Source organism: Sus scrofa, chromosome 9 (genome assembly GCF_054392235.1).
Source record: "Sus scrofa isolate SSC_HxYL_T2T_F1_AM1 chromosome 9, Sscrofa_HxYL_maternal_Yorkshire_Landrace_v2.0, whole genome shotgun sequence".
Classification (NCBI taxonomy): domain Eukaryota; kingdom Metazoa; phylum Chordata; class Mammalia; order Artiodactyla; family Suidae; genus Sus; species Sus scrofa.
The window spans coordinates 139986033-140011284 of NC_139391.1; the positions used below are offsets into that span (position 1 = coordinate 139986033).

The 25252-nt window shown below is 48.8% G+C and overlaps 1 protein-coding gene across 14 annotated transcripts in view; it reads left to right on the top strand.

The window, feature by feature from the left end:
• The window catches only part of ABCA13 (ATP binding cassette subfamily A member 13), a 349393-nt gene that overhangs the window by 100090 nt on the left and 224051 nt on the right, over window positions 1-25252 (top strand). For 12 of the 14 annotated variants that reach the window (XR_014816633.1, XR_014816634.1, XR_014816631.1 and 9 more), the window contains 6 exons: window positions 3870-4064; window positions 5471-5635; window positions 6814-6991; window positions 10279-10418; window positions 19518-19631; window positions 23304-23394. Coding sequence is in view for 9 of the 14 variants with exons in the window: in XM_021063900.2 (XP_020919559.2) it covers window positions 3870-4064; window positions 5471-5635; window positions 6814-6991; window positions 10279-10418; window positions 19518-19631; window positions 23304-23394 (883 nt within the window). In the remaining 5 variants the exon portion in view is untranslated. Of the gene's footprint in view, window positions 1-3869; window positions 4065-5470; window positions 5636-6813; window positions 6992-10278; window positions 10419-10998; window positions 12237-19517; window positions 19632-23303; window positions 23395-25252 lie in introns of those variants that run through there. The other 2 variants (XM_084978170.1, XR_014816635.1) reach the window with 2 other exon arrangements.

Consider the following 25252-nt stretch of genomic DNA (forward strand, 5'->3'; position numbering starts at 1 on the left):
TAAACGATGACAGTATTTGCTGTGATAGCTAAGGGTATCCGCAAACCTCCCATGTCTGTGGGTCTTAGGTAACAAATTCAGGTGTGTTAGGAGGTGACCCTTTGGGGCTCTAGGCCTTCTTAGATGGTTAGGGTGACAGCAGAACCTGTTACACATGGTAATTCCTTGACGTCTCCCATCCCTTAATACCCGCCTCTCCCAGTTCAGGTCGGAACCCGGGAGCCCGTCTTGCCCCCCTCCACCCGCCTGCCCTGGGATGCCCCTACCCCTGCGCCGCGTCCTGGGCTCAGACTGGCAGTGACTTCTTCCTTCCTTGTACGTTTTCACTCTTTTGATGGTTATGAGGAGGTGGAAGACCTAGGGCCCCACAGCTGGAGAGCCATCGGAGGCCCGCCTGCTCCCTCAGCCCCTGCAGGCTGAGCACTCGGGTGGCCTCAGGAGACAAGGCCTCGGATCCTGGCAGGCGGTGCCCTTCCAGGTTCTGCGGAGCAAGGCAGGGGGGGGGCTGCCCAGAGCCTCAGATCTGCTGGGAGGCTCCTCAGGGAGCAGGTGCGTTCAGAAGCTGTTTCTCATTTCCCCTGGGCATTTGGTGGACGTGGCCGATTCTCTCTCTCACTTGCGGCGGGTTCTGCAGGCATCGCGCACAGCGGGCGGGCACGCTTTCTGGTGAGAGGGCTGCCTTAGAGGGAAGCGCGTCATTCATCATTCTCTTTGTCTGTCTGCTGGAAGCTGCAAGGGGGAGTTCTTGGCGTATCTCACGTCACAGTAGGCACTGGTAAAAGGTGGGCTCCTGGCTTTTTCCGGCTCCCGGATGGAGAAGGAAACGCTTCACATGTGAGCGGAGTTGAGGGTTTCTGGCTCATGCCGAGGACTTGGCCCAGGGTGCCCCGAAGGCACTGCCGGCCGTGTGGAGCGTTGTCCCCCAGGAGCTCATCTTGGGCTGTGAGTTTCATGCTGTTTCTGCAGGTAACCCCCTCATCGCATCATCAGGCTGGCGTTATGGGCCTTGTAATTTGGGGGAACTTTAGACCCTTCACCACCAATTAAAGAAAAAACAAAACAGGAGCTCCCGTTGTGTCTCAGAGGGTTAAGAACTTGACATAGTGTCTGTGAGGATGCAGGTTTGATTCCAGACTTTGCTCAGTGGGTTAAGGATCCAATGTTGCCACTAGCTGTGGCTTAGGTCACAGATGTGGCTTGGATCTGGCGTTGCTGTGGCTATGGTGTAGGCCGGCAGCTGCAGCTTCAATTCAACCCCTAGCTTGGGAACTTCTATATGCCACAGGTGTGGCCATAAAGGAAACAAATAAATAAACAAAAAACCAGTAAGTGGCTGCTTCTACTGAGGTACCTCTTTTCCCACTTACACTACATAAATATTTTTCATTTCAGGATTTGCATTGATCTCTGCACCAGTACTTCTTGCTAGTTCTGGTCAATTACTCCAACCTTTGGGGCGTTTGTAATCCCGATCTACTTTGCAGTGTGTCACTTGAGTCTCTGCGTGGCCCCGTCACCAAGGAGATAAGCACATCTTCCATATTTTCATTCACGAGTAACACGAAAGATGCCCGTGGCCTGGGGAGGTACCAGCCTACACTTGTTGAACAGTTTGGGTCTTGGAGTTCCCGTTGTAGCTCAGTGGATTAAGAACCCGACATTGTGTCCATGAGGATGTGGCTTTGATCCCTGGCCTTGCTCAGTGGGCTAAGGATCCAGTGTTGCCATGGCTGTGGTGTAGATCTCAGCTGCAGCTCCAGTTTGACGCCTAGCCCGGGAACTTCTATATGCCGCAGGTGTGGCCCTAATAAGAAAAAGAACACTCTGGACTCTTCAATCAGCCGCAGCACATCTGGGCTCCTGGTTACTTACTAGTCTAATAACTCTGCTTCAGAAGGACATGACTTTGTATTGACCTGGTCCGTTATTAGTGACTCTGTCAACGTGGTTTCAGCAACTGTCGTCTTCTCTTAGGGCCTGGGGATAACCCATGATGAGAGCCCACACGATGATGTTATCTCTCAGTCAGGTCGCTGTAAGAGACAAAGCTGAGGCATTTTCCCTCCTCCCAACGGTAGATGCTGGGACCGTTGTCCTGTCTGAAGCAGAGAGAGGGCCCTGGGCATGGAGATGGGGGGGTCAGGCAGGAGCGGTGCTCTTCCCCCCGGATCTGCAGCCAGCTGGGCAGCTGTCTCTGTGGCAGGCACCCCATTAACACCTCTCCCCGGCAGCCTGCGGGACTCAGTGGAATCTGAGATGCCCCAGGGAAGAGGGAGTTCTGCCTTCAGGTGTGAATGGCCTGAGCTGCCACTGTCAGTTCCTCCCTGGGTCTCCTGAGCCCAGCTCATTCTGTAGGTTTTGGTCTCGCCAAGCCCCCACAATCGAGCCAATTCCTTTTTTTAAAAGAATCCGCAGAATGGAGTTCCTCTTGTGGCTCAGTGGATTAGGAACCTGACATAGTGTCTATGAGGATGCTGGTTCGATCCCTGGCCTTGCCTGGTGGGTTAAGGATCCAGCATTGCCACAAACTGTAGTGTAGGTTACAGATGCAGCTCGGATCCGGTGTTGCCGTAGCTATGGTGAAGGCTGGCAGCTGCAGCTCCGATTCACCCCCTAGCCTGGGAACCTCCATATGCTGCAGGTGTGGCGCTAAAAAGAAAAAAATTAAATTAAAAAAACCTCCCAGAATATGCACATCCTAATGGTTCTGTTTCTCTGGAGAACCCAAATTATTCTATTTCTTAGTGATGGGGGGGCACCTATGGCATCGTATGAGAGCACCCAGTGTGTGCTTTCAGCCCGTGAGGCTCCTGGTGAGGGCACCGTCGCTCCTGCTCACAGAGCGTCTTGCTTGGCCTGAACATTTCACAGTCGTCGCGCCCATCACACACAAACACGACACAAGTCTGGGTGTAGCGTCCTGCTTTCTAATTGATCATATTGTGCAGATCATGAGTTGAAAGTCCTTCTGCAGCAGAGACCCGGCTCCGGCCCTTTCCTGCAGGTGACAGTGATAAACCAGATGCTCATGCACCTGTCCTCTGTCCCCCCTTTTGACTTTGCTTCTCCTTTTCCAAAATGACAACAAGCTTGGAAATCTGGTTTTCAGTTTGGAAGCAGAGAAGAAAAAAAAAGTAGTTCACACTATTTTTTTGATAACAATAAAAAATGCAAACTGATAAACTGAAAGCAAAGGCGAAGCTGAATGTCAGCAGGAAAAGACAAAGCAGCGTCTGAGAGCATCTGGGCGAGGGCAGGGCCCTGGCCTCGTGCTGCTCCTGAGTTGAGTCATCAAATTGCTGATTGCTTCAAAGTCAGAGCATTATGTGTGCACTTTGGAAACCTTTCCATTCAAAACGCTTGAAATAGAACAGAGGTTTGGGACCCATCCCTCTACAGGTAGATCCTCAGCCTTTGGGGAAAATGGGCTTTTAAGGGACTCAGGGCTGGGGGAGCACTGAGTCTGGGGGTGCCTATCTCAGGTGTATTCACATCCAACCATGTTTCTCCACAGGGATAGAGCAGGTGACATCTAGGCGGATGAGGGGGCAGAGTGGCTTCAGGACAGTTTTGGGGGTTCAGGAAAAGGGTAGATTTGCCCTCCCAGCCCAGTTTTCTTCATGTCCCCCCCCCCCCCCGTTACTCACACAGCCCACAAGTGGCTGATGTCAGAATTCCTGGTTTCAGACTTATTGTTCTGTTCATATGTATGTTTATGTCTTTTCCAAAGTCAAAATTGCTACCATCTATATGAAGCTTCTAATTCGAGTGTAAGTCGTTAAGGTAGCAGCAAGGACAGCCTCTATAAAACGTCATTATGGGAGTTCCCATCGTGGCTCCGAGGGTGAGGCCGTCATGCTTTGAATCAGGTTCTCCAGAGCGCCCTGACGGTGGCCCTGTCTGGAAGCTGCGACCAGGACAGTCTCCGCCTCCTGCTCGAGCTTCCTGAGGATGGAAAGTCTGAGTCTGCAACGAAGGAGCTGTGCGGCCTGCCCGGGGCCACAGTGTACTCCCTGGTCGTGCTGATGGCTCGGAACCTGGACCCGCGGAATTTCATTTACAAAGTAAGAGGGGCACGGCTGCAGGGCCTGCCTCGGGCGGCTTGCTGTCTGGAGAGCTCTTAGGGCCTGTGTAGATGGGTTAAGGGCAGCGGGGGCTCGGGCGCAGACACGGGCAGCCTTGACCAATCTCTGAGCCTCCTGTGCACTGCCTCTGGGCGGGGGCTCGGAATGAAGGGGTGTTCAGGAGACTTCCCGGGGGTCCTTGGAGTCAGGCCCATCAGGACGCAGCACTGGTCAACACGCTCGAGGGGAAGGACCAGCGGTCAAAATCACGGCCATGGCCAGTGGCCGGATCCCCTTGCTGGGGTTTATCTGGGGAGGCTGCCCCTCTGAGTCAGAGCTGCTCCCACCCCTGCCGGGCCGTGACCTTCCTGCCCCCCGGTATGTCCTGGGGTGCAGCCTCTGTCCTGTGCGGGTGACATGCTCACCTCTGTCTGGGCCTGTCCAGAAGGTGTGCAGGTGGAGAGGAGCGCGGGGCAGCCCCGATCCCGTGTGAACCCGCTCGTTACCTCCTCGCGTGCCCTGCACACAGCGGGTGAGGACCGGGAGGCCGGAGAATGGAAAGGTCCAGACGTGAGGTGGCGGGGAGCACAGCCGCCCCAGGGCAGCCCCCGGGGACCCCGCAGACGGCCCTCCTGCCTGCCTGCGCTCCCAGTGCTGCCTCTTCTGGAAGTGCCTCTTCAGGCCTCTGCTCCTTGACTCTTTATTTCCGTTTCCAGAAACTTCGCTTCAACCTGTAGGGACTGGAATCGCTCCACGTTTCTCCCCAGGGATAGAGCGGGCGACATCTGGACTGATGAGAGGGGGCAGGGTGGCTTCAGGACAGTTTGGGGGGTTTGGGAAAAGGGTAGATTTGGCCCCCCTCCTGAGTTACTTCAGGAATCCGGGGGGTGAATGCTGCCATTACACACACACACACACACACACACACACACTCGCTAATTTTCAGAACCGAGTACATTTTAAACCCCCAAGCAGGAGGGTAAACATTTCTTAAATGTCCCCATAATCTGCAAGGCCACCTCCGTGGTAGAATCAGTGTCTCCTGACACGCGGGGAAGCGGAAGTAGGTAAACGGAAGTTGTTTCACGCAGGCTTGTTTATTTGGACCCTCTTGTTAAATTTCCGCTCTGGGCACCCCGAAGATGGAAAGAAATATCTTGAAGGTGGTTTGAAGTTTCATAGCAGATCGCACGCATCGGCTGCTGACTTGGGTTCCAGCAGCCCTGGTGTGATTGCGTGCGCTCCAAAACCGGAGATGTGTGCGCCCAGAAAGAGGACTTTTCTGTAGCGCGACAGAGATGCCCCCAGGTTCAAGAGGGAGTAAAATCAGATAGTGCTGTTCACTCTCTTTGATGCTGGGAGGTATCGGTCCAGCTCAGGGTCTCCTGTTGTGTTTCCCTCTGAAGACCCTGCTCCCTTCGGAGGCCCGTGGCCTGCTCAGCTCCCTGCTGCATGTCATCTCCAGGCTCAGCCGCCTGCTTCCTAAGGCCAGCTATGTCCTCGGACACCTTCCCGAGTTCCTTCAGGCACTGAAGGTCACCGCCTTGCTGGACGTGCCTGACTTTGAACAGGTGAGTGATCCGTCTGGGCCCTAGGGAGAGGCTCAGGTCTGCTGGGTCTTCGTAGGTGCTCCTTTGCCTTGGTTTCCCTTCCGAGTCTAAAATCTGCATTAGATGACAAAGCATAGTGGCTCTGAAGGCACTAGCATGACAAGGAGCAGCCCCGATGACTCAGGCTCAGTGGACACACATCCTTCCAGGTGAAGGTTGGAGTGCCTGTGTTTCCCGTGAAGCCGGAAATCACCAAATTGATTATCGGCTCAAATGAGATGAACTTCATTCCAAAAGTACCTTGCTTTTAAAAACCTTAGTACACTTATTTGCATATAAATAATTGGCTTGCAGATCTTTTGCTGCAAATACAAGCACAGCGTTGAGTGAGGTGAGTAGCCTGATGTTAATTTTTGCTTGGACTTTCTCTGCCTGGAACAGAGTTGATGGGAGGGGGGCTTATGTGGGGCCCGGTGTGGAGGTGGGGGTACGGGCTGAGGGGCAAAGTGCAGCATCCTCGGGGCTGCCTCGGAGGCGAGATAGTGCTGTGTTCAGGGTGTGTTCATCAGCTAAGGGGTAATTTGATAGCCGTCAGTATCCAGGAAGTTTGTCTGAGAGGCACATCTTCAGGCTATTAATTAGCCCGAGTCAGTGGTATTTTATTAAATTTATTAATAATTTTTTTGGGGTCTTATTTGGGCTGCACCCATGGCATATGGAATTTCTAGGGGTCGAATCGGAGCTGCAGCTGCCGGCCTGCACCACAGCTCATGGCAACATCAGATCCTTAACCCACTGAGCAAGGCCAGGGCTCGAAACCAAGTCCTCATGAATACTGGTCGGGTTTGTTACTGCAGAGCCACCATGGGAACTCCCTATGGTTTAATGATTTTCACTAGACAAAGAACAAAGATTTGCTCGTGTGTGTGTGTGTGTGTGTGTGTGTGTGTGTGTGTGTGAGAGAGAGAGAGAGAGAGAGAGAGAGAGAGGTTTTTTCCTTTAGCCTCGTAGACCAGAAAAAACCATCACAGTGGCGCACGTGGCGTTTCAAGGACAGAACACGCTAAAGCCGAGATTCTGTACCTTTGACCTGTTGCAGATCTTCTGTTCGGTCGGGGAAGGGAGCACACTTTCAGAAGAGTGTAAGGGAACGTCTGAAGCCACGGCTTACGTGCAGGTTATTTTTCTCATGTTCTCAGGCTTCGTACAGTGATCAGGCCCGAAGCTCAGCCTTTGGTACTTTCCAGTCTTTGATGAAGATGGTTTGCAAGGAGCAAGCATCTTTCTTTAGCCGCTCGGACACGTTTATGAATTTGCCTCGAGTTGATGAACTCTTAGAAGATGACAAAGAAAAATTCAACATTCCTGAAGATTCAAGTAAGAAAATAGTCATCCTCGTTTGTTTAATTTGCATTTCGATGATTAGCTCTGCTTTATACAAATGTCTTGTCTGTGTAGGAAGGGGGTACATACTTGCAAACAGTTTCTGCCTCCACTGTCTAAACTTTATCCTTCTTTTGTTGATGAGGTCATCAGAGGCTGCTATGGCAGGTGGCTTTGCAAGACCCCGGCCCCCTGGAGCACAGGCTGATTCTCTCAGCTGTGACCTGGTCTTAAATTCTAACGCACCTGAGGCCCCGGCCCTTCAGGGACCCCTGGCTGGCCAGCGGGTCCAGGCCTGGAGATCAGGAGCGCCATTTTGGTCCTTGCAAAATGGCTGTCTCTCACGTGGCCAGGAGAACTGTGTGTGGCCCTGTGCAAATTTGCCTTCTATGAAGCTCACTAGCAAATGACATCAGACTCAACAGTGCTTTCCAGCCCCCATTTTAAGTGGGTGCATTTTAATTAGAAAGACAAACTAAACATACTGGTAAGGGTTGGGATGAAGACAACCCCATCAAGTTGTGATTTTATCGCGCTGAATTGTGTTCATATCCTGAGCAACATGGAAACGGCGATGCCCACCTCATAAGGTGGGTACGAGGCATCAGGCGGATGCCTTGTACCAACTGCGATGCCATAGTCGCGTCCTCGTGTATTCACTGCTCCTCTGTGCGGCACAGCAAGTCACCACATACCTAGTGGTTCAGGACAAGCCCTGTTTGTCATCTCATAGTCTCTGGAGGCCAGAATCTGAGCACTGATGGGCCGGACCCTCCCAGGGCTGCACAAGGCTGCAGTTAAGGTGTTGGCTCACCCGAGGTGGTTGGTGGTAAAATTCTGGTCCTTGCAGCTGTAGAGCCCACAGAGGCTGCATCTTCAAGGGCAACAATGCATCTCTTTGAGTCCGAGGCTTTGTCTCTTTGCAGGGTTTACCTGGTGGCTCAGCAGGATAACCCCCTTTTGATGAACTCCAAGCCAGAATTCTGGCATCTGTCTATATATGGCTGTATAGACACACCTAGCCCTGGGTGTGTCTGCACCACAAGGCATGGAACCCTCTTAGAATGTGCCTACTACACACACGATGCATCTCTATGTACTTGTGTCTGGGATGGACAGAGGTGTTGGTGGGACCAGGAAGAAAAGACGGTGGGAGTATGTGGAGGAGAAGGTGCAGGATGAGGAGCCAGATAACAGCATCCTCGCAGCTGCCATAAGGACAGCGGGTGGCACGTTCATCAGCTGATGGATCATGTGGGTCTCGCCGTCAGACAGAACACGATCGAATTTGGCAGAGTAGATACACATTAGGGCTGGTAACGTGTAATACTTGTATTATCTCCTTTCCTAACCCCATTTCCTCTTTTTTTTTGCACATGAGCTTCTTGAGGATTATTAATTTGTTCATTAAATCCAGTCATCCAGTCATTCATCCATCGATCCAACCGTCCATCTCTCCATCCTCCCGTCTTTCCATCTGTGGATGCGTCCAACCAGACGTCCATTCGTCCACTGACCCTTCAGTCTTTCCACCCCCTGATCCGTCCACCCGCCCGTCTGGCTGTTCAGCCTGCACTGAGGACCAGTCTTTCTTGGTCCTTTCATCCATTTATTTCAAATGAGTGCCACACTAACCATAGACAATATTAGTTCCCTTGTTTTTCAGATGATGTGATAGAGGCTCAGAGAAGGTTCAGTGACTTGCCCAAGTTCACACAGCTCACAAGTGGCTGATGTTAGGATTCCTGGTTTCAGATTTATTGTTCTGTTTATATGTATGTTTATGTCTTTTCCAAAGTCAAAATTGCTGCCATCTATATGAAGCTTCTAATTCAAGTGTAAGTTGTTAAGGTATCAGCAAGGACAGCCTCTATAAAAAGTCATTATGGGAGTTCCCATCATGGCTCAGAGGCTTAAGAACCCAAGTAGTGTCCATGAGGATGCAGGTTCGATCTCTGGCCTCACTCAGTTGGTTAAGGATCTGGCGTTGCTGTGAGCTGTGATGTAGGTTGCAGACACGGCTCAGATGCTGTGTTTCTGTGGCTCTGGTGTAGGCTGGCAGCTGCAGCTGCGATTCAACCCCTAGCCTGGGAATTCCCACGTGCCGCACTGCAGCCCTAAAAAGACACACACACAAAGTCATTATGTAGTCATGCTCTTAATTTATATCTTACAGAATTATTTCTATCAATTTTAAAAGAACTTGTTTTTCTTTTCACATGGGGAATTTAGGAATGTGGACCTCATAATGAAAATTGTCACAGCAGTAATTTTCATATCTGGGGGTTCTGAATCATTAGTATTTTCATTTTAAATGTTCTCTTCAGGAGTAAAAGAACCAGTTATACTGCAGTATTTGTCACCAGCTTATATTTTATTGCTAATCATTGTGGCAGTGAAGGCCCTGCCTTCATTAGGTGCCTATTGGTTGAGTCCAGTAAACTTCCCACTGAAAGCAGCCAACCCACACCACGTCAGTGATGAGGGCAGCCTAAGGAATGGAGTGTTTGAGTGAAAACAAGGCAATTAACCTATCAAAAGCACTAAGGGGAGTGCAGTAGTTCGCTGTGGGCACAGCAGAGAGATCTGTAGCAATTTATAAAGTTAACTGCATAAGAAAAGCCTAATTTTGGTCTCAATACTGTGACGATTGAAATGAAGACATTTTAGATTAAAAACCAGATGTATCCTTTTTTAGTAACGTTTTCCTTTTCAAGTGTCTGTGTCATTATTTAGTATTGCTGATAAATTAGATGAAGAATGTGAAGGTCATGCTTTTCTTCCTTTCGAATTGTTGGAGGGAACATGGTATCTTAAAGTTTTGAGATAAGACCTGTAAAGACAAGGACAAGAAAAATTATTTCTAAAAAAAAGGAGTTCCCATTGTGGTTCAGTGGTTTAAGAACCCTGTGTAGTGTCCGTGAGGTTGATGGTTTGATCCCTGATTTTGCTCAGTGGGTTAAGGATCCAGCATTGCCGCAGGCTGCGGGGTGGGTCGCAGATGTGGCTCAGATCTGGTGTTGATGTGGCTGTGGCTGTGGCTGCAGCTTTGATTCCACTCCTGGCCCTGGAACTTCCATATACCACAGATGTGGCCATAAAAAGAAAAAAAAAATTATTTCTGAACTTACTGCCCAAATTCAGAATCGAATCATGAAAAAAAAATATGTAAACCTCTCACTGCAAAGAGAGGCATTGTGGATATATTAAAAAATTCCCCTATTAACCTGGGCTTCCCATATTGTGAGTAACACTTTCTTTTTTTTTTTAAATTGTGACAGCACCGTTTTGCTTGAAGCTCTATCAGGAAATTCTTCGTTCTCCAAATGGTGCTTTGGTGTGGTCCTTCCTAAAGCCTGTATTACATGGAAAAATACTGTACACACCAAACACTCAGGACATAAATAAGGTCATTCAAAAGGTAAGTTTGAATGAATGAGGGCGTTAGAGATGCAGTGCACGGGAGGCAGTCTTCTAAAATATTTAGCATGATTATTATACAGATCAGATTACACAGCTTTTTATGTTGATTACAATTCATTTCGCCCTGTTGTGTTTTTTTTATTTTAATTTTTTTTCCTATTCCTCTTGCTGTTAAACTTGGATGTGCGGAGTCATTCTCCCAGGGGACAGTTTGGGGGCAGAAGGTGTTCTCAGGAGTAACTAAGGCAGAGAGGACCATTAGACAAGAGAAGGGCTGTTTCAGGTGGTTCCAGGACAGCCTGGAGCACAATCGCTCATCTGTTTTGCTTGGTGCGTCTGGTGGTGAAGGAAGAGTCAGTCCCGCTGTATCTGTGGTCCGGGTCAGGCAGTGACATCGTCCAAGTTGATGGTGGGGCTTTGTTGGCCTCATCCTGTGGCGGGTGGGCTTGGGGAGGAGGCCAGGAGAACGTCCCTGGAGGAATCTGGACGTGGCAGGGCTCTGGTTGTTTTCCCTTTTTCAGGCTGTCTCAAACCCTTTTGCTTCAGGGTTTCTTAATATTGATATTTGCACTTGAAAGGATGGTGCTGTGTTTTCCCGGCTCTTGTTTCCTTGTCTGATGGTGGCTCACGTGCCTGGGGGCACCTTGGAAGGACGTCAGGGGACATGAGGATGATCCACTCCTACTGGTCAAACCCCGAGGAGGAGATGCTGGATTCCTTAACGCCAAACTTCCAAGCTGCCAATCGTACTGACGACTCAAAAGCTAAAAATTTGGTGGTGATGCCTGGGCCTCTGAGCAGCCGAGTGATTGTTGGTCAAAGCCGCTCTTGGAGGCTCATGCTTCCTGCCCTCGTAGTTGCTGAATGACCGCCATGTCCCGCCCGTGACTTAGCTGAGAACCTGTGTTTGCTGCAGTTTGCTCTTAATGTGCTGAGCAATTTCTGTTTTTATCTTGCAAGTGTCTGTTCCAGAGGGGCATTTACCAAAAGTCTGGACTCACAGTGCAATGACATATGCCAGGAGCTGGTTCCTTGGGGACTACTCTTCAGAGAGGCCTGGAGCCAAAGCCACATTCAGATAACCTCAGTGCATTAAGCTTTTTGTTGTTGTTCTTTTTAGGACTTCACCTGCGGCATGTGGACGTGCCTGCCCAGGCTAGGGGTCAAGTTGGAGCAGCAGCTGCAGGCCTGCACCACCGGATCTGAGCGACATCTGCTACCTACACGGTAGCTTTCAGCAACACTGGATCCTTAATCCACTGAGCAAGCCAGGGGTCAAACTCACATTCTCATGGACACTGCGTTGGGTTCTTAACCCGCTGAGCCACAACGGGAACTCTGCATTAAACTTTTAAGAGCTGTGGATATTTTAGAAATTTTATAGAGAATGGCTCTATATCATAGCTTTCTTTTTCTCCTTTTTTTTTTTTTTTTTTTTTTTTGGTCTTTTTGCCTTTTCTAGGGCCGCTCCCGAGGTGTACAGAAGTTCCCAGGCTAGGGGTCTAATCGGAGCTGTAACCACCGGCCAGAGCCACAGCAACGCGGGATCCGAGCCGCATCTGCAACCTACACCACAGCTTTCGGCAACGCCGGATCCTTAACCCACTGAGCAAGGCCAGGGATCGAACCCGAAACCTCATGGTTCCTAGTTGGATTCGTTAACCACTGCGCCACGACGGGAACTCCCATAGCTTTATTTTCAATTCAAATTTAAATAATAGGCCGTGGATTTATTTTTATTATATAGTATTATACATTAATATCGTTGGTAATAGATGCTATAATATATCCTGTGCTATAGTCTGTAATACAGCAATTAGCGTGCCAGTGTCTGCTTTCAAAGAGTACACTCTGCGGTGGGGAAAGAGAAAACAAACATCTGGAGAAATAATTTAGAAATAATATGATGGGAGCTTCGCTTAGTGTGTCAAGGCGCTGGAGGTGAGCAGCTCGTCCTGGCAAGAAGGATTTGGGAAAACACGTGGAGGAGAGGATGTGTAGGCCTCCACCAGGAGGAGGTGTGGGCTGCGAACATGCTGCGTGCATTCTGAGAGTGATGAAACTTTAGTTTCTTTTTCTTTTTCTTTTTAAATTCTTAGGGTGCCACCTATGGCATATGGAGGTTCCCAGGCTAGAGGTCGAATCAGGGCTACAGCTGAGTCCTAAGCCACAGCCACAGCAACACCAGATCCGAGCCCATCTGTGACCTATGCCACAGCTTGCAGTGATGCCGGATCCTTCACCCAATGAGCAAGGCCAGGAATCGAACCCACATTCTTACAGAGACTCTTTCGGGTTCTTACCCCGCTGAGCCACAGCAGGAACTCCCAGATTGCTTTCTTAATTTGAATGATTTCCCTAAAAGTTGACCGAAGTGTACTTCCACTTTCCTTTGGTCACTAGACACCTTCTTTGTCAGGAACCACTGGCATCTTTTTTGATGCTGACAGTGGTTTGCTCGGGAGTTACTGAAGCAGCTATGAGGCGTGCCTGTCGACGTGGGGGTCTGCTAATTTGCACCAAAGAGCGATTTTCTCGAGACATAGGATGGCCTGTGGCTGGCAGCCAGCAAGCTGTAGGTGTGGCCGGTGTGGGACACAGTCCCAGTTCTCCCTTTGGTCCTACTTTCTGTAAATAGGGCTCTTTGCTGGGCACCTGGGCCAAAGAGGGAGAGCCAAGCAGGGCCCTGCCTCTCTCCCACCTGGTGATGTGGTCCCCCGTGCCACCTGCAGAGCCGTCCTGCGGATGAGGTGTGAGAGCCTTGGCATCCTTGCCTCAAGCGCCCCAAAGCCCAGGGCTGGTTCCTGGGACCGCTTTCTTCTTCCAACTCCACATCCTAATAGTTTTGTTTTGTTTTGTTAAATATCAACCTGGTTCTAAAACTGTAGCTTTGGTATTTTAAGTGGTTTTGATCCACCTAAGAAATTTTGCTGCCTTTTCTTCCCAGCTCTTTTCATGGCACGTGCATTTTTGCTGTTTCCTGAGCACAGTGTCCACAGGGTTATATCCTCACCTGTCAGTCAGGGTCCAATCGGAAGAAATGATGGGGAAATTTTATTTTGAAGAATTGCGTCATAACAGGATATTTGGGTAATGGGGCTGGTTAGTGATGTAAAGAGAATGCTCAAGGATGCACCGCCCCCCCAGGGCTGGGGAAGGGGCATCCGAGGAAGGAACACACCAGAAGCGGCCTCTCCAACCAGGGATGGGATCCCGATAGCAGTGGGAAGAACCAACTGGATGGCAAAAGTCACCCAGGAGCCTCCCTGGAGGCGCTTCTGGGGGAATCTGCCCTCTGGGTGGCAGGAGACTGCCCTCTTGGTGACTCTCTAAGAAGCTGCAACAGGGGAGGTTGTCTGTTGGGGGAGGGGTCCTCCGTGGGGGAGTCACCTGTGGGGGTGATGCCACGTCCGCAGCAGCCCCTGGGAAAATACAGTGTGGGATGTTGGAGAAAGAGCCTGGAAAGGCTCTCTGTGCTGTGGGCCTGTGCAGCCAGAGCCTTGAAGCCAGGGGCTGAATCTAGGGGAACCTGCTGGGGGCAGCACAGTGAGATCAGGAGGAGAACTTCCCGTCCTCCTACCCTGCAGGGTCCCTCCGGTTCTCTCTACTGGCAAAGTTTGACATAGAGCATAGAGCCAGCCACCGAAGGGCCCAGCTCCATCCTTGCAGAACAGGCCACGGGAGGTGACTCTGGTATCAGGACATGATAACTGTCAAGGCTTGTGTGTGCAGGTCGGAAAAAGAATTTTCCAGATTCAGAGCAAGGTGAAGAAAAGACAAGTGTACTGAGGCAAGAGACACTGTTAACGCAGCAGGCCGACTTCCTGATGATCACGGAGAGCTCCAGCACATGGTCCTGTCTGTTTTTATAGCCCAAGGACAGAGGAGAGATTTTACCATACACCTGCTGGCCTGCTGATTGGCTGGGAAAAGAGGGGTCTTATGATACACTTGCTGATTGGTTGGGTGAGGAGTGGGCCCACATGCCTTTCCTACTAGGGAGCAGGAAGGAGTAGGCCAGGCTGCTCTGGATGAAGAGGGGACACTACAATGAGATGGGTGCAGTGGCGATACGGGTCTGGTAATTTTTATCTTGGCCAGTGGCTTTGAGGTCTATCTCCTTGGCGAGGCCTTGAGGTCCCACGATAACTTGATAAAGGGCCAGCCAGTGCTAAGTGGGTTTCTTCATTTTAGAGAAATAGGACCCAAGGTTTAAAGGGTTCCCGCATGGCTCATCAGCATTTAAATGAAGTCTTAACTCAGCAAGTATGTATTGAGGAGAGGTAGAAGGAATGATACAGGAGAGGAATAGCCCTGACACTGCCGGGAGCTCTGGGACACACCCCTGCCTCATGCCTATGAAAGGAGCTAGCAGGTGCCACACTCACTCTGCAGATGAACCTTAGAGGTTAGTAAGCTTGTTAGGATCTCTCAACAGCTGGCAGTGATGATGTTTGAACCCAGGTTTGTGCAGCTCCAAGGCCAGTGCTTAATTTATTTCCATTACGCCTCACCGTATTCCCCAAGTTGGAATTCACATGTGAGCAGAACTCAGCTTCTGCCTTTGAAGGAACTTGCCGTGGGGGGAAGGGGCTGCAGATCCCGGGGACAGAACAGAGGGAGGACTGCTTCCTGCAGGAGGAGCAGCCTCGGGCTTTGAAATTGGAATGTTAGCTGATGATGGGAGGGTTTGTTGCTGATGTAAGGGGTTCTGACAGGTTGTGAGGCCAGGGAGGAGGCAGATGAAGGGTTTTACACCTGCTCATGGTCCTGGCAGTCATGTCAGCAGTTCCTTATTTTTTTCTTTTTAGGGTCACATCTGTGGCATATGGAAGGAGCTGGAGCTGCCAGCCTACACCACAGCCACAGCAACACCAAATCTGAGCCACACCTGCTACCTACACCACAGCTTATGGCAATGCTGGATCCTTAACCCACTGAGCAAGGCCAGGGATCGAACCCACATCCTCACGGGACACTAGTTGGGTTCTTGACTTGCTGATCCACAGTGGGAATGCCCCATGTCAGCAGTTTCAAATGCAGATTGAAGCACCATATACTGGGCACTTGCTTCTGCTAGGTTCAAGGAACTGTCCTGGGTACTTTCCCCAAACCTCTTAGGAGAACTGGGTGGGGTGGTGTTATTAGACCCATTTTACAGATTAAGTAAAGTGTAGACTCGTGAGGTTTACATTCTCAAGTATATTAGATGGTCCATGGAAGCATATGTTCTAACCCACCCTTAGTGGGCTCCGCAGCAGGGTTCTTTTCATCGGGCCGTATTTACAGTGTTAGGTTATCCCATAGAAGGAGCTGTACCCTATGGTTCCTTTACGGCTGTCAGTCGGGAATTCTGGGTTCCTAATCAAACCCTTTCTGTGGTTGAGTGGCTTGGAGTGTCAGTGCCTGCTGTTCACCCATCCTCAGTGCTCTGCCTGCCTTCAAAGGGGCACCTTTGGGATGAGGAGAATGAATCACCCAGGTTCAAGATGGGCAGAGGCTGTCGCTGTTTTTACCATTGAGTGGACCCAGAGCCTGAGGATTAAGTAACTTGAATGGAAATGACAATGCTTTGCTCTCTGCCACTTGTCGAAGATGAAGATCTCAGCGAGCTGGGAGCTGCCCGGGACCGGAGTCTGAATAAATCCAGCACGGGCTGGAGGCACTTGCACCTGCACTCAGGACTGTTTCTGCGCACAGAGCAGTGCGCCGGGGATCGCCAGGACCTGGGGGCAGGCGGGACCGTCCCCGGAAGCCCTGCAGAGGGGATGGGATTATAGCAATCCACTTTGTGACTGCAGGCATTTGATCTGTGATCTGAAAGCAGGTCCTTAGTGGTTCAGCCCAGAGCGAGCCTCTCGGATGGGTGAAAACGTGCAGCACGAAACATCAAAATGCAGCAAAGGTGCCCAGAGAGGAAGTGATTACATTTGTGAAGAGACTTGTTTGGTATAATCCTAGTAAAGCAGCAGTTCCCTAGAACGCAGTGTCAGACAGTCTATGACAGTACTCGTTCTGTGACTCTAGGTGACACGCAGCCCTGAGACGGAAGCTGCCCCTGCAGGGACCTTGGGTGTCTGTGCACTGATCCTGCTGTCCTCAGGTCCATTAGGTTCACAGCCAGGAGACGGCAGGCCCAGGACAGACAGACAACAGCATTCAACCACTGGAAGAGACGAGCGCCACTGCCAGGCCACCCTGCACTCAAGGTGCCGAGAGCTGAGGCAGCTGGCTCGGGGTCTCTCCACCGGCCTTGGCCCGCTGGGACTCAGACTCATGTGTTTTGACTCAGAACCCCTCTTGGATGCCTCTAGATCAGTCAGTCCTCGCCGAAGTCCTCGGAAAGGTGGTGTCAGAATTCCCTTGCCTCTCAGAAGTGGTGTCTACACAGAGAGGTGCTGGGAGGGCGAGGAGTGAGTGGGCGCAGCTCTCACCAGGCCTCCCTGTCCTCCTCTTCCTCTCTGAGTCGGCTCATAAGAGATCCTTTCCTCTGGTGACAGGGGCTGTATTGTCCCAAATTTTCAGTATTTAATCATTAAAAAGGCCCATTTGAAAATGAGCAAAGAATATACACGAAGTGTTCACAGGGAAGGAAAAACCTGCGAGGGGTCTTAAACGTGTGGAAAGATGCTCAAACTTATTTATAGTAAGAACAATGTAACCCCCAAGTGAGACAGCATATCAGAGTGACAGAGGCCCCCAGACTGACGACACACTCCGTTGGTGCAGGTGCAGGACACAGGCGATCTCAGACACAGATGCGCACGTGTCACAATGAGTGACCTCGTTGGCACAGTGTTCATGAGGTCATGTTGAAAATGTATATTCACACGTGAAAACAAGGACGTTTCTGTGTCATTGTTTATAAGCCCAGGGGTGGGGAAACAAGCTCTCCATCAGTAGGGGGCTGGGTAAATCAACGTTGGCACATTTATGAAAGGAACACACGCAGCTTACTAAGAAGGATGATTTAGATATAGGCTGGTCTCCAAGATCTCCTGTTAAGTGTATTTCAGGCAAGGTGTGGAAAAATGTGGGGCGTCTTAGTGAAGAAAAGCAGGTCACAAGCCCATGCACCTGTGCTTGAAGGTGTGGACATTTCAGGGAGGTGTACAAGGAGCTGACTGCAGTGCACCCCACGGATCTAGAACGGGGTGCCTGGGGAGCAGTGTAGAGAGGGAGAGGGCCTTTTCATGGGGCCCTTCGAACAGTTGGAACTTGGTCCAGGGAGCGAGAGATGCATGTAGGATGTAGCATCCTGGGAAGTCTTTGCATCCTGCCGTCTCCCACATGTCAGCCTAGAAATCGGCCAAGCATCGGACGTGTGCCTCGTCCACCTCGCTGTCCATTCTAGTCCTCCCCTTGTTCTGGAAAGGTCAGTCCAAGGTCGCTTTGTTTCTGGGACCACAAAGGGACCTTCTCTTTTCCTGATCCTGTTGAGATTCAGAGGAGGGACCACTTTGGCAAGAACTGCGTCATGAGGAAGGGGCTCTTCCCTCCCTGGTTCTGGCCTTCCTTTTTCTAAAAAATCCTTTATTTTATCTTCTATGAAAATCCCTACCTGCTTCCTTTTTAAATTTTCTAGTTCCTCTGCCTCATTCCCCTCAGTAGCCGTAAGCCAATGGTCTGAATGTTAAGGAGAGAGATAGAAGAATGAGTGCAGCAGAAAAAACGCTGTGACCGAGTCACCTTTCTCTTTCTTTCTTTTTTTCTTAAGCGAAAATGAACTCTTAAGTAAGAGAGGTTAGGGCATTTTCTAAAATCAGCAGTTATTAGGTGGCATATGGGTGAAAACAAAACCCAAGCACTTTCTCCCTGTGAGATGAAAGTGACAGCACGACTCGAAGGAAGCGTCGTGCCCGCTTCCTGTTGAGACGCTGAGCTCTGAGCCTCGTCATCGTCCTGTAATCTTTTTTTCCTTTCTTTCTTTTTCTTTTTACAGTTACACCTGTGGCATGTGGAAGTTCCTGGGCTAGGGGTTGAATCAGAGCTGCAGCTGAGGCCTGTGCCACAGCCACAGCAACACTGGATCCAAGACACATCTGCAAACGATGCCACAGCTTTCGGCAATGTCAGATCCTGCACCCATGGAGAGAGGCCAGGGATCGAACCCGCATCCTGACAGATACTAGTCGGATTCATCTCTGTTGCGCCACAGCGGGAAGTCCTGTCTTCTGTTCCTTAACATCGTGTCTGTCCTCTCGCGAGTGCTCAGCGCCAGGAGCCACTTCTTTCTTACGTGAGAACTTTGCTTGTACTCTGTCCTCCCTCCCTTCCCGTTGTTGTCTTTTAGTGATAGAGTCTGAAGTCCTGCAGATTATCGTAACATCAACAGTCATCAAAAGCATAGTAAGCACTTGGTGCTTTTACTTTTATTGTAACTTTTCTATGGTTTTCATAATTTTTTTCTTTCGAGAGTTATTGTTGGCATTTGGGTTACATGTAGAACCTTGCTCACTGTTACTTAAAATTCATTCTCTGTTGGAATGGTTTCATGACTCATCATCATTTCAATATTCTCATATTGATTTAGCCTTTGCTCAGGTGACTTTAACTTTTTTCGGGAGGATTCATAGGTCATTTCTTTCTCCTCGGGCATCTGAAGACACTTTCTCTGGTCCTCACCTTTGCTCGGTAGCTTAGCCGGACATAGGAATTCTTGGTTTACGTTATGTCACCTTAAAAATCTGTAGCTTCTGCATTTTCTGCTGAGCTTTAATTTTGCAGAGAAACTATTTAAAACTACAATAACTGTTGTTCCTTCTTCAGAGGCTTCTTGTGTACTCCCTAATGCCTATATATTTATTCTTTTAATTAGAATAGCATTTTTTACAAAGAATGTTAGCATTAGTCTCTTTTCGACAATTTTTCCTATGTAAGAAATGTTCATTGCACCAGCATTCACAATAGCCAAGACATGGAAACAACCTAAATGTCCATCGACCTCTGATTTGACCTCTAGCCCCGGAACTTCCATGTGCAGCAAGTGTGGCTGTTAAGAAAAAAAAGAAAAGAAAAAAAAAAAAAAAAGGGGAAGAATCTTCCTAATGCAACATGGCCAAACTAGAGACATATACAAATATGCTTTATTTTGCAGGCAAATTATACTTTTGATTTTGTGGACAAGCTGAAGACTTTATCAGAAACACTGCTGAACATGTCCAGCGATTTTCAGAGCAGTGGAACCAGCCAGATGCTGAACCAGCTGCAGGTGAGTGGTGGCGCCTTTGACCCCCGAGCCTGGGGAAGCACATGCTCAGATACATCTGCAAAATCAGAGGGTCCTTTAGAAGGTTCCACAGAGCCACCGCTCGTGGTTTTCCCAGCTGACTAGTAATATTGAGGTAGAATTGGATACATGTGAAAACATGTTATAAATGATCCATTGTTTTGCCCATGCAACATGTTGCAATTATGAGGATTGAATTGATGACTTAATTAATATTTATTTGTGCTTTAAATTCCATACGAACTTAATGCTTTTAGGGATGGAGTGCAGACTTTTCAACAGTGGGTCTATTAAAATAATCAATTATCATCCCCTAATATTCTGTACGGACAAAATAATATATTCTGAAGTATGCGGGCTGTGATGTAGATGGGCCAACCGTTAACTACGTAAGAACCTTTTATTACCTAACTCACCTGAGGTCTGATAGCAGGAGGAAGTACACCTACGTTTTTATTCTCGTTTGGCGTATTTCCTCCTCACCAGACAGCATGTTCAGTGTGGTTCCGAACATGGACTCTGAGCCATGGAGTCTGGGATGGTCTGTTTTGATTCCCAGCCCTGCCCACTTCTGCTGTGTGATCTTGAGCTGGTCACTGAACTTCTCTGTGCCTTGGATTTCTCACCTGTGATGTAAGGAAATAGCAGTTATGAGCTATAAGGTAAATTACGTAAAGTACTTGGAATAGTGTGCGGTACATAGGAAATGCTTCTATGCCTGGATCCTCCCAAAAGCAGATGCCGAGATGAGATGACATATGTGAGACTTTTAACAGGGAAAGAAAGAGCTGTTAGAGCAGAGGAGGAAGGAGGCTGGGAGCTGGGTCCTCAGTAAGGCTGGTCTGGCTCAGGGGGATGGGGGACTCGGGAGGCTGGGTGGAAACCCCTAAATGGCCCTGCATCTAATGAACGCCTTGTCATCCTTGATGTCAGTTCTTAGTGGTTGGGGGGGGGGGGTCCTCTGTCCCAGGATCCCTGTGGCTCTTTGGAGTCACCTAGGTGGTGCTCACGGGCTAAGAGCAGCCCTGGAGGTGTGGCCTCTGGACAGACTGAGATGGATTTCAGAGCACTCAGTGGCCTTTAGACTGTTCCTGGAACTGGAAGTCTGGGCCACTCCTTCTCATGCTGTGGTACTCTTCTTCTTTGGGTTGTTTGCTCGGGAGTTAATCTGCTGATCCGGGGGTCAGGAGACACTTTCTGTAATGAATCAGACGGTAAATAGTTCAAGCTTTGATATGGGCTCTGCTGCAACTACAGATGATGACATACAATATAATAGGCAGAAATTGAGGCTACAAGATCGTATGAGAACCTAACAGAATCAGGTGGTTTGTGGGGGCAGGAATAAATGAGGAGTTTGGGACTAACAGATAAACACTACTATATATAAAATAGGTGAACAGTAAAGACCTGCTGTATAGCATGTGGAACTATACTGAATATCTCATGGTAACCTATAATGAGAAAGAATCTGAAAAAGAATATATATATATAAAAGTCACTTTGCTATATACCTGATGCCAACACAATATTGTAAATCAGCCACACCTCAATCAAAGAAAATCAGGTGGAGAGTTCCCTGGTGGCTCAGCAGGTTCAGGATCCAGCATTCTCACTGCTGTGGCTTGGGTTGCTGCTGTGCTGAGGGTTTGATCCCTGACCTGGGAACTTCTACATGCTGTGGGTGTGGCCAAAGAAAAGAAATCAGGTGGCTTCATGGAGAAGTCCTCAGTTTAGCTGAATCCTATTGACTAAGTAGTCAAGTTAGACATTTAAGCCACTTAGCCAACCACTGGAAGAACTTTTTATCTCAGAGGATGAAATGTGGTGAGTTGCTGTATTTCTTAGCATCGGGCTTGTGTTCCAGAAAGTAGTAGCATCCTTGAACTTGCAGTAGTGGAGTTCCAGGCCTGCTCTGCCCCCAGAGGCCGAGGTCAGTGTTTTCCTGATGCTGTAACGCAGACTTCATTTCTCCTTCAGTTAAAGCATCTTTTCATGGAGATGCTGCTGAGATTAAATGACGAATACATATAACGTACCTTAATGATGTCTGGCAAATAGCTAATGCCCAGTGAAAGGAGGTAAATAAGATTTTTGAAAAGGCACGCGCCGAGCTTTTGTCGTGAAGTCCTGTCCTTTGTAGGCAGGAGTCGGTACAGTGACCGCACAGGAGGCGAAGGCGAGAATGAAGGCGTGATGCAGAAGGCGCACGTTGTTTGAAAAGTCCCCATCAGAGGGTCCCAGGTTTCAGAGTTGTGGTCACACAAAGTCAGGTGAACACATAAAGATTCTCTGGGGACTGACACGTCCCCCAATGAGTCCCCCGCCCCCTCTTCCTGCTTCCTGTGCTTAATCCTGGCATCTGCCTCACTGCACGGGTATTTTTCGCTCTCAGCGAGCTGTTGGCTGTTGTAACATTGTAAGTTCATGGCAGCACAGCTCAAGCGTGTGGGTGCCAGCTGCAAATTCAAAGTGTCATCAGGTTGATGACAGTCATCTTGGAGAACCTTCCCGAGTCAAACCTTTGACAAATGGGGCAGAGGTGGAACCATCAACAGTGACAGAAGAGTGAGACAGATGACGATATAGAAGGTGCTTTCGAAGATGAGGCTTTGAGGAGCGAAGGTTTACAAGAGGGTTGGGGAAAATGCTGAAACCTTTTTTACTGCTATTGTAACAGTGACTCCCTCTTAATAACCGGCCCGTGGACAAGGTGTATAAAGGATTTATGTAAAAGATCGCTGTGCCGTCCTATTGGAAAGTGTTGTCAGAAAATCAATACTCGATTCATTCTTTGTTTTTTTTTAATTTCATTTTCCCACTGTACAGCAAGGGGATCAAGTTATCCTTACATGTATACATTACATTTACATTTTTCCCCCACCCTTTGTTCTGCTGCAACATGAGTATCTAGACAAAGTTCTCAATGCTATTCAGCAGGATCTCCTTGTAAATCTATTCTAAGTTGTATCTGATAAGCCCAAGCTCCCGATCCCTCCCACTCCCTCCCTCTCCCATCAGGCAGCCACAAGTCTGTTTCCAAGTCCATGATTTTCTTTTCTGTGGAGATGTTCATTTGTGCTGGATATTAGATTCCAGTTATAAGTGATATCATATGGTATTTGTCTTTGTCTTTCTGGCTCGTTTCACCCATTATGAGATTCTCTAGTTCCATCCATGTTGCTGCAAATGGCATTATGTCAATCTTTTTTATGGCTGAGTAGTATTCCATTGTGTATATGTACCACGTCTTCTGAATCCAATCATCTGTTGATGGACATTTGGGTTGTTTCCATGTCCTGGCTATTGTGAATAGGGCTGCAATGAATATGCGGGTGCATGTGTCTCTTTTAAGTAGAGTTTTGTCCGGATATACATTCTTTGTTTTCAGTAGCAGTGCATAATTATTACCTAAGCTCTTTTCAATATTAGTGCCTATTTACAGTTGTAACCTAAACTGTTTACTTTTGTTTCTCAAGGCAAAGTCCTAAGCAAATGTTGTTATTTACCTGGAAGTTTTAGAGCCTCTCTGAGGGTGATTGACTTCCTGTGCCTTTTCCCTGTGTTAGGAAACTCGGCATAAACCTAGTTAAGTATTACTCAATAAGAGGAATGGTGAGGTTATTTTTATTAAATGATGTTATTTCCCTTTAGGAAGCCCTGAAAAACAAATTTGTAAGAAGATTTGTAGAAAGCCAGCTGCACGTCAGTATAGACAAGTTGACTGAAAACCTTCAAAAACTTGGTAAGTGGGCGGGCCCTGTGGTTGGTCCACTCGCCCAATCAGCTCCCACTCGGGTCCCGCCTCTGGCCTTAAAGTTTCTGGGTGACGGTGACAACTCACTGGTTCCTCATCTGTGAAATGAAGGCTTGAAATAAACATATTCCAGAGTTTGTTCATAACTGACATTTTCTGATTTGCTCATTCAGGGCCTGAATAGTAAGGAAGTTAGTTAAAAAGGAGGGCTTCTGGGAGTTCCCGTAGTGGCTCAGTAGGCTAAGAACCTGACAGTGTCCGTGAGGACGTGGGTTTGATCCCTGACCTCACTCAGTGGGTTAAGGATCCAGCCTGGCTGTGAGCTGTGGTGTAGGTCACAGATGTGGCTTGGATCTGGTGTTGCTGTGGCTGTGGCTTAGGCTGGCAGCTGTAGCTCTGATTTGACCCCTAGCCTGGGAACTTCCATATGCTGTAGGTGCGGCCATAAAGAGAAGAAAAAAAGGAAAGAAAAAGAAGGAAGGCTTTTGATATAAATACAAGAATTGTGAGTTACAGCAAAAGCTTGGGAGTTGCTATCATTGAGTTCACAGTCAGTTGAAAGCAGGTACATTGATTTGAAAATGTGACGCTTAGATAAAAATTTCATCAATCGGCAAACATGTATGTCATGTCTGTAGTTTATTAGTCCGTGAGTTCATTTAGATATTCAATACTTGTTTTTTGAACCACTCAGGGAGAGTCAGGCCTGAGCAAGGATCTGGAGACCCTGGGCCCCTGTGCAGCGGTTTGCCAGGTGTGCCCCAGAGCTGCTCCCAGGGGCCTGCCCAGCCAGATGGCCCCAGGGAAGAAAGAAAGACTTCCCGGAGGGAGGGGAGGGTGTCAGGCTGTCTGAGGTCCCTGGCACCTGGCACTCTGCTGGTGCCCAGGAAGGCACACAAGGGTGAATGGAGGGTAAGGGGTTATATTAGGGCTATACTTCCCTTTTACGAAAAAAACTTCTTTTTTTTTTTTTGGTGAATTACTCCTTTAGAAAGTTTAGCAGTATTTTAAAATCAACGTGACTGCCTTGAATCATGTTTTTAAGTTAAAGAAAGCACATTTTAAAAACGCAGTGGTTCTGGAAAGCGCATCCTCCCGGAGCTCCGCCGTGAGCTGGGTCGGAGGTTTCTGTCCCGTTCCAGAGGCTCTTGTTAGCCTGCATCTCCCGCCCCTGCTGTCGCCATGGGGGTGCAGGGGCCAAGTCTTCCTCCAGCGCCTTGCCAAGAACCCACACGGCACCCTCGAGATGCCCGTTTTCTTTCCTAAGCCCCTGGTTAAGGAGTGAACTCCCCGCGCCCCCTGCTTCCTTCGCCAGCTCCCTACTCCTGGCCTCTGGAGACTGGGCCAAAGTGACTACTCGAAGGTACATCAGTGCAGTTCCTGGAAAGGTTTACCCCGTCGTGGTCTTGTTTTCATTTTTTGACGTTTTTTATTTTTATTTTTCATATTTTTTCATCATGGCGGGTTTACAGTGTTCTGTCAGTTTCCTCCTGTAGAGTGTGTTGCCCGTGCACGTATGGGTTCATCGGAAGTGGTTACACATGGTTCCCAGTGCTCCACGGCAGGGTCTCCTTGCCCATTAGTTGTTAACGTTTAAAACTGTCTGTTGTAGAAACAATGGAAAATACATATAAGCCAGACAAAAAAAAAAGCTGGCCTACAGTCTCATCCTCAGAGATAGCTCTCGAAAAAGCCTTGGGGTAATTTTTCAGAAGGAATTCTATGGCTTATATGAACACAGGTGCAGGTACTTTTGTGAAAATGATCGCACTTGTCCGTGTCATTTTGTAACCTGTTCACACAAGTGGGCTCCACTGCAAGGATTCCTCATGGCCATCAAAACTGA